The sequence below is a fragment of the Hyla sarda genome (genome assembly GCF_029499605.1).
Source record: "Hyla sarda isolate aHylSar1 chromosome 1 unlocalized genomic scaffold, aHylSar1.hap1 SUPER_1_unloc_1, whole genome shotgun sequence".
Lineage (NCBI taxonomy): Eukaryota > Metazoa > Chordata > Amphibia > Anura > Hylidae > Hyla > Hyla sarda.
The window spans coordinates 1,040,441-1,054,136 of record NW_026607570.1 but is presented as its reverse complement, the minus strand read 5'-3'; the positions used below and the strand labels follow the sequence as shown (position 1 = coordinate 1,054,136).

General features: G+C 44.6%; 1 protein-coding gene across 1 annotated transcript; it reads right to left on the bottom strand.

Moving 5' to 3' along the window:
• Positions 1 to 2,065: 2,065 nt before the first annotated feature.
• On the bottom strand, positions 2,066 to 3,308 carry LOC130297899 (DNA damage-regulated autophagy modulator protein 1-like). The gene is made up of 2 exons (XM_056550747.1): positions 2,821 to 3,308; positions 2,066 to 2,734 (listed from the first exon to the last, which is right to left on the bottom strand). Exons 1-2 carry the CDS (start codon positions 2,943 to 2,945, stop codon positions 2,134 to 2,136), a joined length of 726 nt encoding a protein of 241 aa, XP_056406722.1. The 5' UTR covers positions 2,946 to 3,308; the 3' UTR covers positions 2,066 to 2,133.
• Between the last annotated feature and the right edge of the window lie 10,388 nt (positions 3,309 to 13,696).

Genomic DNA, 13,696 nt, shown 5'->3' with positions numbered 1-13,696 from the left:
AGCAGAGAGCTTCAAAGTTAGAAAAATGCAAAATTTTCAATTCTTTCATCAAATTTTGGAATTTTTCACCAAGAAATGATGCAAGTATCGACAAAAATATACCACTAACATAAAGTAGAATATGTCACGAAAAAACAATGTCAGAATCAGAATGAAAAGTAAAAACATCCCAGAGTTATTAATACTTAAAGTGACAGTGATCAGAATTGCAAAAAATGCTCCCGTCCTTAGGGTTATAATGGGCTCCGTCCCCAAGGAGTTAAGAGGGAAAAACATGATATATATTTAACCCCAACCTAAATGTACCTTATTTTTATTTTCTACCTAAGGTACATAAAGACCGAAAAAAAATACATTAGAGGAACTTCATTTTGGAGGCAATTAAAGGAGTAGTCCAGTGCTGAAAAACATCCCCTATCCCAAGGGTAGGGGATAAGTTTCAGATTGCGGGGGAGGGGTCTGACCGCTGGGGGGCCCCCGCGATCTCCTGTACGGGGCCCTGGCTCGCTGGCCAGATAGCGCGTGTTGACCACCAGACGAAGCGGCAGCCGACACGCCCCTTCAAAAAAAGCGCGATGGCAGAGCCAGAGATTGCCAAAGGCAGAGCTGCATCAGTCCCCCAAAACATTTGAGTTCCTGGATTTAAATATCTATATTCAGGATGGCTGTCTGCATACTGACACCTATTTTAAGGAACTACCTCGACTTTAACAGTTGCCATCTGAAACAATGGAAGAAGAACATTCCATTCGGTCAAATGAAAAGAATCCGGAGGAATTGTTCTTCCACACAAAAATGCCGGCAACAACTAGATAACCTGGAGAATCGTTTTATACAAAAAGTGTATCCCAAACCCCTTATACAAGGAGCACGCCAGAGAGTGGACGAATTAGAACAAAGTGCTTGCTTGGAAAATAATAAACAGGGTAATGCAGAGGGAGGTTATAATGATTCTGGTTTTCTAACTACCGTATATACTTGAGTATAAGCCGACCCGAATATAAGCCGAGGCCCCTAATTTCACTATAGGCCTAGGGTGGGAAATACATCATCCCCCCATGTAATCATCCAGACCCCCGTCATCATCCCCCCCCTTCATCATCATCACCGCCTGTCAATCCCTTCATCAGTGGTTTTCAACCTGCGGACCTCTAGATGTTGCAAAACTACAACCTCCAGCATGCCCGGACAGCCATCGGCTGTCTGGGCATGCTGGGATTGTAGTTTTGAAACCTCTGGAGGTCCGCAGGTTGAAGACCACTGCGGCCTTCATCATCATCCCCCCCCTTCATCATCATCCCCCCCCTTAATCATCATCCCCCTCCCTTTCATCATCACCGCCTGTCAATCCCTTCATCAGTGGTCTTCAACCTGCGGACCTCCAGATGTTGCACAACCACAACTCCCAGCATGCCCGGACAGTCCGGGAATGCTGGGAGTTGTAGTTTTGAAACCTCTGGAGGTCCGCAGGTTGAAGACCACTGTGGCCTTTTTGTTTTGTACTCACCTCCCCTCGGCAGGAAGTTAGGGTGAGCTGGTCCTAGTGATGTTGCCTTGACGACGACGCACAGGGACGTTGCGCATGAAGAGGGCCCTCCGGTGAAAATGGACAGCCCGGAACGAGTATCCCTCCCCACCGGATGGTCCCTGCAGCATAGATGGCCCGGACCAGCTCACCCAAACTGGGGGGGTGAGTACAAAACAAAAGAGGGGGGGGGGCCTGGATGATGACGAAGGCCGAAGTGGTCTTCAACCTGCGGACCTCCAGAGGTTTCAAAACTACAACACCCAGCATGTCCAGACAGCCGATGGCTGTCTGGGCATGCTGGGAGTTGTAGTTTTACAACATCTGGAGGTCCGCAGGTTGAAGACCACTGAAAAGGGATTGACAGGCGGAGAGATCACTCGAGTATAAGCCGAGGGGGGCGTTTTCAGCAAGAAAAATGGTGCTGAAAAACTCGGCTTTTACTCGAGTATATACGGTAGGTATTACACGTCACACACCAATATTTTTTTTAAATTTTTTTTAATTTTTTGTATAGGTAATATCACCAGCTCATATTTTTTTTATGGTTTTTCCGTGTCCTGTGCAGTATCTCTCCCAGAAGTCCACTTGATGGCCCCCGTGGTGGTCTACACCCCGAAGTCATCAATTCTTACTCTAAGAGAGAGTTTGCAGCTGTTCCTGGAGACGGTTAACATTAACCTCTGCATGGTGGAATAATAGGTCACGATGTTTATCAGGATCAGTAGAAGCATCACCCACTCGATGATTATGGTGGTGATTTCACGGATCTCGTCCCAGTCTTCATCATCATAGAATAATTCCTGTAATGTTTTATATCCAAAGTAGAAAATTGCGCAGGTAAAAGCCAGGCCACAGCAGGTGCATCTACTATGGCGGATGACTTTGTTTGCTCCTGGTAATTTATACATCTGGATGGACTGCCCAAGGTAGTATAAGGCTTCACATGTAATGGAAATTATCGTGCTGACAAAGTGTATCCTGGGATATTCTTCGGGGGACAATACATGCATGACAGCTGTACCAAAACAGGAGGCCCACACAATGGCGAGCAGGATCCTCTGGATCAGGACCTGATGACCCCTGAACTCTTCAGTATGCATAACCATATACTTATAAATAAGAAAGGTTAGTACCAAAGTGCCAATGGACGTCCCTATGAAACCAATTCTCAATAATATGTTTTCGGGAAAGAAATTTCCCACGTCACTGTGAAGGAAAAGAAACCAATGTTATTGTGGATATTTCCTCACTCCCAACCCATGAAATAAGAATCTTGTGCTTGTTTATCTTACCTGATGTGCATCAGTGGCGAGGCGGCATGGCCGAGGACGACCGTCACGATGTAGCTGGTGGCAAGCCAGGCCACACACCAAAACGCCAACAGAAGGGGGACGAACCCCAAACCTTTTAGCTCCATCTCAGTCAAGAAGAAGAAATAGAAGTTGCTAATCGCACTGTAACAATCTACAGAATGAAGGCTCGGGCGGCTGTCAGTGGAATGTCAGGACTCCAGCTGTCTATGACATCACATGTCTGATGTCACGATGACTGCTTGTTTCTTAGAGCTGCCATGATTTAGTATCTGCTATGGACAGAACCTGATGTTTCTACTATGGACCTTACAGACCCCAGAACCCAAGTAATTAGTGCAGGGGCTCCATTTTGATCATCTCATATTTCACATTATTTGAGTTCCAGGGCTCGGATACATTTGCACCCTCTATAGCAGTGGTCTCTAAGCTGCGAACCCCCAACCGCTGCAAAACCACAACTCCCAGCATGCCCGGACAGCACCTTTGCATAAGGAAATAGTCTAATTAAACTTTTCTTATATATAGACTCCCCGACATCTCCAAGGATAAGCATCTAAGGGTCTCGTTCGATCTTATTGTTATACCTTTTTTCAATAAGATCGATGATTCCAAAATGTATGAATATAGGAATAATTCCATATAAGATACAAAAAGTTAGCATTCTACATTTCTGGAAAAGTTTCTGAGTTTCCAAAAGCAACCAATCAGATTGCTTCCTTCATTTTTTCAGAGGTCTTTTCAAAAATGAAAGAAGCAATCTGATTGGTTGCTATGGGCAACTGCATAACTCTTCCTCTACACTGGTTTTGATGAATCTCCCCCATAGAGAGAGATTTATCAAAACCTGACCAGTGGAAAAGCTGCTGAGATGCCCATAGCAACCAATCAGATTGCTTCTTTTATTCTTGAAAAAGCCTATGAAAAATTAAAGGAGCGATCTGATTGGTTGCTATGGGCAACTCAGAAACTTTTCCTCTGGACAGGTTTTGGGTTTTGATAAATCTTCCTCTATGGGGGAGATTCAGCAAAACCAGTGCAGAGGAAGAGTTGTGCTGTTGCCCATAGCAACCAATCAGATTGCTTCTTTCATTTTTGAAAAGGCCTCTGAAAAATGAAGGAAGCAATCTGATTGGTTGCTATGGGCAACTCAGAAACTTTTCCAGGAAAGTAAAGTTTAACCACAACCAGGGGCGGATCCAGAGTCTAGTCTCGGGAGGGGCACTATTAGAGAATTTTGTATTGGCGGACAGAAAATAAGGTGTTTCTTAACCCCTTAAGGACGCAACCCTTTTTCACCTTAAGGACTGGGCCCTTTTTCGCAATTCTGACCACCGTCACTTTACGAATTAATAACGCGAAAACACTTTTACCGAATATTCTGATTCTGAGATTGTTTTTTCGTGACATATTCTATTTTATTTTGGAGGTACATTTTCGGCGTTACTTGCATCCTTTTTTGGGTGAAAAATCCCCAAATTTAATGAAAATTTTGAAAATTTTGCATTTTTCTAACTTTGAAGCTCTCTACTTGTAAGGAAAATTGATATTCACAATAAATTTTATTTTTCTTCACAAGTACAATATGTTCACTTTATGTTGGCATCATAAAATGGACATATTTTTGCTTTTTTTTTAAATTAGAGGGCTTCAAAGTAGAGAAGCAATTTTCAAAAATTTCATGAAAATTGCTAAATCTGAAGGGACAGATGTTACAGAACTACAACTATTTAAAAAAAATAAAATAAAAAAACGTATAGGGTTCCCCGTATTTTCATTCTCAGCACAATACCAACCAAACAGCAACAGCCTGATGTTACCAGAGTGGGCGGGGACCATTGTTACTGTCCCTCCCCAGCCTAAATAACGCCAGCCTGTTACCGCCTAGGCCCAGGAGCACCATTTTTGACGCTCCGGGCCTGTTGGTACCGGCTCTTCCCGGCACCCCTGTGGCGGTGGGTACCGGGGTAATAATTGGGGGTTAGCGCTAGCTGTTTTTGGGGCTAGCGCTAAGCCCTGGCTTAGTAATGGATTCAGTCAATAAGACCAGCTTCCACTACTAACCCTGAAAATTCATTAAAAAAAACACAACACATTGGAAAAATTATTTTATTTAAAAAAACACTCCCCCACAGCCCTCATTAACCATTTTATTAAAAGAAAAAAATAATAATCCACCGTAATCCATCGAATCCGCAGTAATCCTCTGCATACACGGATCTGAAACGAGAAGAAAAAAAACACAAAAAAATGGTTATGACATTTTTGACGCTGTCCGCTGGGGAGAGCACCCATGATACAATGTCTACCCAAACAGGGAGCCACCAATTGGTGCAAAACTACAACTCCTAGCATGCCCAGACAGCCTCTGGCTGTCTGGGCATGCTGGGAGTTGTAGTTTAGCAACAGCTGGAGTCTCCCTGTCTGGGTAGACACTGCCAGAAAGGTCTGTTCACATTATACAAAACGGACAATGTGAACAGAGCTTCAGATTAACTAGCCTTGTTCCCTTCTGTATCCCCGCCCCCTAATGACATCATCACTAGGGGCGGAGCTACACGGACCTGCCCGGTACTCGAGAGAAGTAAGCGGACTTCGTCTTCTGTATACACTATATACAGCTATCTATAGATAGCTGTATATAGTGTATACCGCCCAAAGGGTTAACCTACACTGTCCAGCAGTGTAAGTTAACTCTTTCCTTGCTGGGCTTGCGCATAGCGCACAGCTCAGCAAGGGGTTAAGTGAGCCAGCAATGTGTATACTGTATACACATTGCAGGCTCACTGTAAGTTCTTGCTGAGCAGTAGATATACCATGTATACCTACTGCTCAGCGTCAGCTGTTCTCCCGGCTCTGTAGCCATGAGAACAGCTGATCCCGACATTCACATCAGGACATTGCAGAAGGTGTCAGGAGGAGTGACATCCGCTGGGATCTGTCCCTTACTGCAGGTACTAATTGTCCCAACATGGAGCACACTCTGCTCCATGCTGGGAGCTGTAGTACCTGCATTAATAGACATATCGTAGCGAGACATATCACAGCTCTGCGGGAAATATGAATATGTGTATATACGTGAGTGCAGGGGACCATAGAAGAGCTGCCACCCCATCTATACAATAAGATCGCAAGGGACCCCAGCGATCTGTCAATTAGTACAGGTAACTACTACTCCCAACATGGAAGAGTGTGTTCCATGCTGGGAGTAGTAGTACTACCTAAAAAATGTTTTTAAAAAAAAGTGAAAAACACGCACACACTACATTTTCATTATTGTCGGCTACATTTTTAGTGCTTTACCCGCTCACATAAATTGATCCCTGTTTAAAAATTAATAAACATTTCATAATAAAAAAGATACATTTCGTTAGATACAATTTTTTCCATCACTACTGTATCTTTTTTGTTATGATTTTTTTTATGGTACCCTACGAAACTTTAATAAAAAAGGCATCTCCATAATTTTTTAGGATCGCTAAAGTCCAAAAAAAGAATAAAAAGATTTACCGAATGTACCCGAATACCGAATGTATCCGAAAAAAATCAACCCCAAACACCCGAATACCGAATGTATCCGAAAAAAAATCAGCCCGAACACCCGAATACTGAATGTATCCGAAGAATCAAAACCGAAAATATTGCCGAAGCGAAAAGTTTTTTCCATAACGAAAAAACGAAACGAAACAAAACAAAAAATTTTGTAGTGCACAAGTCTAATGTGTGGCAGTGACTGGGACACAATGTCAATGACAGAAAGGTAATATATTATTAATATTAATGCCAAGTAATATTCTTAACCCCTTAAGGACCCATGACGTATGCATACGTCATGGTCTTTTCCTGGTCTCCGCCGCTCACCCGGTGGAGATCGCAAGCGGATCCCTGCTGAAATCCTTCAGCAGGGATCCAGGGCAAACGCCGAGGGGGGCCATGTAGGCCCCCCATGTCGGTGATCGCCGCAAATCGCTAGGGAAATCGCCCCTGTGATCTGCGGCGATACCGGGCTGATCGGGTCTCTGGGACCCGACCGCCCGGTAATTTTGCATGATCCCGGCTGTCACAGAAGGCCAGGACCATGCTAAAGTATAGGAGCGAGGTGCCACCTCCTCCTATCCCCTGCGATTCTTCGGTTAGCTAACCGACCAATCGCACGGGGTGGGTGGGGGGCGGTTACTTCCTCCCGCCCTGCCCGGCCCCTGGAAGTCCGGAGAGGACAGGAGGAAGACCGGAGGACGCGACGGGGGAGTGCTGGGGCCTGGCCCCGTTACTTACCTCGTCCCTGAAGACCCGGATCCCGGCGATGAAGACGGCGGCGGCGACAGGTGAGTGGATCTTCAGCCGTGGTCGGGCCCTTTACAGCAATGCACGTCACCATAAAGCCCTGTATACTACAACTCCCAGCATGCCCAGACAGTCCTTGGAGTTTTGCAACATCTGTAGGTCCGCAGTTTTGGGACCACTGTGCCCTTCCAGATGTTGCAAAACTACACATCCTCAGCATGCCCTTACTGTCCAGTCATGCTGGGAGTTGTAGTTCTGTAACATCTGGCCCTTCAGATGTTGCAGAATTACAACTCCCAGCATGCCTGGACAGTTTTGGCATACTGGGAGTTGTAGTTTTGCAACATCTGGAAGGGCACAGATTGGGAACCACTGTATAAGTAGTCTGCAAACTGTAGTCCTCCAGATGTTGCAAAACTACAACTCCAAGTATGCTGGGAGATGTAGTTCAGCAACATCTGGCTCTAAAGATGTCGCCGAACTACTACTTCCAGCATGCCTGAGAATGTTTGGAGTTGTGGTTTTGCAACAACTGGAGGCACACTGGTTGGGAAACATTGTCTGTTTCCTAACTCAGCGTTTCCCAACCCGTGTGCCTCCAGCTGTTGCAAAACTATAACTACCAGCATGCACTGATAGACTGTGCATGCTGGGAGATTCCCCCCCCCCCCTGTGAATGTACAGGGTACATTCACATGGGCAGGGGCTTACAGTGAGTATCAGGCTGCAAGTTTGCGATGCAGCAAATTTTGTGCGGCAGCTCAAACTCGCAGCGGGAAACTCACTGTAATCCCCCGCCCATGTGACTGTACCCTAAAAACACTAGACTACACTAACACAAAATAAAATAAAAAGTAAAAAACACTACATATACACATACCCCTACACAGTCCCCCTCCCCAATAAAAATGAAAAACGTCTGGTACGCCACTGTTTTCAAAATGGAGCCTCCAGCTGTTGCAAAACAACAACTCCCAGTATTGCCGGACAGCCGTTGACTGTCCAAGCATGCTGGGAGTTTTGCAACAGCTGGAGGCACCCTGTTTGGGAATCACTGGAGTAGAATACCCCTATGTCCACCCCTATTAAATCCCTAATTCAGGCCTCAAATGCACATGGCGCTCTCACTGTGGAGCCCTGTCGTATTTCAAGGCAACAGTTTAGGGCCTAACAAATTTTGGGGGGCTTTTTCTACTTTCAGCCCTTATGAAAAGGTGAAGTTGGGGTCTACATCATGCTACAGCATGTTAGTGTAAAAAAATAAAAAACATTTACAATAACATTCTGATGTTGCCCTATGCTTTTCATTTTGACAAGAGGTAAAAGGGAAAAAAGCCCCCCAAAATTTGAAATGCAATTTCTCCCGACTACGGAGATACCCCATATGTGGGCACAAAGTGCTCTGGGGGCGCACAACAAGGCCCAGAAGGGAGAGTGCACCATGTACATTTGAGGTGATTTGCACTGGGGTGGCTGATTGTTATAGAGGTTTTGACAAACGAAAAAAAAAAAAAAAAAAACACATGTGACCCCATTTCGGAAACTAGGGGCGCAGTGAGAATTGACACCCCACTGGTGTCTGACAGATCTTTGGAACAGTGGGCTGTGCACATTAAAAATTTTGTACAGCCCACTTTTCCAAAGATTTGACAGACACCAGTGGGGGGTAAATGCTCACTGTACCCCTTGTAATGTTCCTCAAGGGGTCTAGTTTCAAAAATGGTATGCCATGTGGGGGTTATTTTGCTGTCCTGGCAACATAGGGGCTTCCTACATGCGACATGCCCCTCGAGCAAAATTTGCTCTCAAAAAGCCAAATATGACTCCTTCTCTTGAGCATTGTAGTTCGCCCGTAGTACGCTTAAGGTCAACTTATGGGGTACCTCCATACTCAGAAGAGATGGAGTTACAAATTTTGGGGGGTATTTTCTGCTATTAACTCTTGCAAAAATGTGAAATTTGGGGGGGAAACACACATTTTAGTGAAAAAAAAAATAATTTTTTTTACGTATGCAAAAGTCGTGAAACCCCTGTGGGGTATTAAGGCTCACTTTATTCCTTGTTACATTCCTGAAGGGGTCTAGTTTCCAAAATGGTATGCCATGTGGGTATTTTTTGCTGTCCTGGCACCATAGGGGCTTCCTAAATGCGACATGCCCCCGAGCAAAATTTGCTCTCAAAAAGCCAAATATGACTCCTTCTCTTCTGAGCATTGTAGTTCGCCCATAGTGCACTTCAGGTCAACTTATGGGGTACCTCCATACTCAGAAGAGATGGGGTTACAAATTTTGGGGGGTATTTTCTGCTATTAACTCTTGCAAAAATGTGAAATTTGGGGGTAAACACACATTTTAGTGAAATTTTATTTTTCTTTTTTTACATGCAAAAGTCGTGAAACACCTGTGGGGTATTAAGGCTCACTTTATTCCTTGTTACGTTCCTCAAGGGGTCTAGTTTCCAAAATTGTATGCCATGTTTTTTTTTCCTGTTCTGGCACCATAGGGGCTTCCTAAATGCAACATATCCCCCAAAAACCATTTCAGAAAAACGTACTCTCCAAAATCCCCTTTTCGCTCCTTCGCTTCTGAGCCCTCTACTGCGCCCGCCGAACACTTTACATAGACATATGAGGTATGTGCTTACTCGAGAGAAATTGGGCTACAAATATAAGTATACATTTTCTCCATTTACCCCTTGTAAAAATAAAAAAATTGGGTCTACAAGAACATGCGAGTGTAAAAAATGAAGATTGTGAATTTTCTCCTTCACTTTGCTGCTATTCCTGTGAAACACCTAAAGGGTTAAAATGCTGACTGAATGTCATTTTGAATACTTTGAGGGGTGCAGTTATAATGGGATCATTTGTGGGGTATTTCTAAGATGAAGACCCTTCAAATCCACTTCAAACCTGAACTGGTCCCTGAAAAATTGTGATTTTGAAAATTTTGTGAAAAATTGGAAAATTGCGTCAGAACTTTGAAGCCTTCTGGTGTCTTCCAAAAGTAAAAACATGTAAATTTTATTATGCAAACATAAAGTGGACATATTGTATATGTGAATAAAAAAAATTATTTGGAATATCCATTTTCCTTATAAGCAGAGAGCTTCAAAGTTAGAAAAATGCAAAATTTTCAGATTTTTCATCAAATTTTGGGATTTTTCACCAAGAAAGGATGCAAGTTACCAAAAAAATTTACCACTATGTTAAAGTAGAATATGTCACGAAAAAAATCTCGGAATCAGAATGATAACTAAAAGCATTCCAGAGTTATTAATGTTTAAAATGACAGTGGTCAGATGTGCAAAAAATGGCTGGGTCCTATGGTGTAAAATGGCTGGGTCCTTAAGGGGTTAATATTTGTCCAGCAAGAGACTATTGGAAAACCAGAGGGCTAAATGAGTAAAGAGAAACAACTAGTTGGAGAAAATACTGAGAATCTGAAGACTCCAATGACACGGCAGTCTGAGGAGCCTGTGAGGTAACGGGCGCGTAATGCTGAATAGTGGAGAGAGGGACAGAGATAGAATCTCGCGGGAACCGCCCAGTTTAGAAGCAAATTCCCATAGCAAACCTCTTCTAAACTGAGATCAGAGATTACTTAGACAGAAAATAACAACCTAAACTTCAGAAGCTCATAAGTACTGAAAGGATTAAGATTTTTTAATAGAAGTAATTTACAAATCTGTTTAACTTTCTGGAGCCAGTTGATATTTAAAAAAAAAGTTTTTCCCTGGATAACCCCTTTAAGGGGTTAAGGAATGCCTATACCTCTTATAACCTATGCCGTGTGCTGATTGGTGGATACCTTGCTGATTACCTACCTGCTATCACCTGCGTTCACCTGTGTTTTTTCTCTTCTTATTTCCGTTAACTCTTTTGCTGCTGTTTTTTCACTAAAAGAAAGATTTGGCACTATAATACTCGCCTCTTGCTTGTAATAAAATCCTGTATTAGTAGGTCTCTCCCATTGACTATGCGTGAAGCAAACATAATTCTGCTGTTAAAAATGGGAAAGAACCTTCTTTCAGCTGATTCATATAGACCCATCTCTCTATTAAATTCAGATGCCAAAACTATTGCCAAGTTTTTGGCAATGAGATTGGCAAAGGTTTGTAACAAAATTATTGCTACTGACCAAACCGGCTTTGTACCGAGCCGAAATAGTCATGATAATTTGATTAAGCTGTCTGCTAATATTCATATGCCGGAGTAGGGGCTCCGATCCATCCTGTCGATAGATGCCATGAAGGCCTTCGACAGGGTAGATTGTAGCTACCTCAGGCCGGCGATGGAGAGGTTTGGGTGGCAGATTTTTGGAATGGGTCAGGGTCCTGTATGTTTTAGATCTTAATAAAAATATCAGATTTAAAAAAAAAGAGAAGTTTTCCGGGTCCTTATACGGCAAGGACTGAAGGTCAAGCCATCCAAGTGTCACCTGTTAAAGCCACAAGTGCACTATCTAGGACCTGTCGTAAGTGCCGATGGTGTCCAACCTGACCCCCAGAAAATAAGTGCTGTGAGGAACTGGCCTACACCCAAGACAGTACGAGACGTCATAAGTTTCCTGGGATTTGCCGGCTACTACCGACTTTTCATCCCTCACTTTGCACAAATTGCTGGCCCCTTGACTGCCTTACTGAGGGGTACTGCCAAGGAAAATTATAATGGGAGGCTCCCGACACAATGGGCTGAAGACCAAGAAACTGCCTTCCGAGCTTTAAAGTACCTTCTTACAGAACCTCCTATCTTGGCCTATCCTGACTACGGTAAGCCGTTCCGCTTATATACTAAGGCCAGTTTCGAAGGACTGGGAGCCGTCTTATCTCACCTCCAAGATGGTAAAGAGAGGGTAATAGCCTACGCCAGCCGTCATCTTCGAGGCGCGGAAATGAACGATGACAACTACAGCTCTTTCAAGTTGGAGCTCTTGGCCCTGGTCTGGGCCATCACTGAAAAATTCAAGGATTATCTGGTGGCCACCCCCTTCACGGTCTATACGGACAACAATCCCTTGGCCCACTTGAACGCTGCTAAGTTGGGGGCTATTGAACAGTGCTGGGTCTCCCGGTTGGCCAATTATAACTTCAGTATTAAGTACTGCAGTGGAAAATCCAATGTCAATGCGGATGCTCTCTCCCGGATGGCCCCAGGTGAAGAACCCCCTGCAGGGGACGAATGGGAAGATGTGGAAATGCCACCCTTCTACCAACGGTTCATGAGCCAGAATGCTCTAACGGCCCAAGAGGGTGACGAACCCGGACCTCTGGAAGTCCCTGAAGACCAATACACGTGGAAGACTCTGCAGGATGAAAACTGGGTCATAGGGGACCTCTTGAATTACTGCCTCCACAAGAAGGTGCCCACTCGACTCCACAAGCAGCAAGGGGACTTTGAACTGAGACAGTTGTGGCGACAGCGAAATCGCCTATTCCTCCATAATTGGCTGCAATACAGAAACTCATTGGACCCGGTGTCTGGAGAACGGGTGCATCAAATTGTAATCCCCAGAAGAGATGCAGCTATGGTCCTGAATGCATATCACGACCAGTCGGGGCATTTTGGAATCCATTAGACAGAGGCCACTATTCACCGAAGATTTTATTGGATAGGAATGCGAGGAGACATCGAAATATGGTGTGCTGAATGCACCACGTGCAATCTCATCAGGAACCCCCAAAAAGATGCAAGAGCACCCTTGCACCCCATCCATACTGAGAGGCCAAATCAAATGGTTGCCCTTGACCATGTGAAGCTGACCCCCACTGGATCTGGCTATTGCTATGCCTTGACCATGGTGGAACATTACTCTAAGTGGATGGTTGTTGTTCCCGTCAAGGATCTGACCGCCAAGACGGCAGCATAACTCTTCTACAGCCACTGGATCCAGCCCTTGGGGTGTCCCGAAGCAGTCCTCACTGATCGAGGGACGGCCTTCGAAGCTCAGTTGTTCCAGGAACTCTGCCAGCTGCATGATTGTAAGAAGCTCGGAACGATAGCTTACCATCCTCAAGGAAATGGGCTCTGTGAAAGGATCAACCAGGTGTTTATCCATATGCTCCGAGCAGCTTCTGTCTCGAAACATGAAGAGTGGCCCCGACTACTGCCTGAGTTATTGGAAATCTACAACAACACTACTCATTGTTCTACAGGGTATACCCCCTTCTTTCTCATGATGGGAAGACATGGTCAATTGCCGAAGGACAGAACTTTTGGGCTACAGGCCCCTTTCAATAACTCCCCTCAAGTCTTGCAGGACTGGGTCTCTGAACATCGCAGGAGAATCAAAGAAGCCCGAGACATTGTGGAGAAAAAATGGGCGAAGCCCAGGGCCGACAGCAAAAAAAGTCGGCATGCCTCGGCTTAACCCCTGCAGCTGGGAGACAAAGTTTGGCTCAGGAAATTCCCAAGAACTCATGAGCTGGATTCTCTATGGGAAACAGAACCCTATACTATTACTGCAATTCCTTATCCCGACACAGATGTGTATGAGATACAGAAAAAAGGGTTTGAGCCACAGGTGGTCCACCAAAACCGAATAAAAGTGTGCTTGAAGGAAGACTTACCGGGACCCCC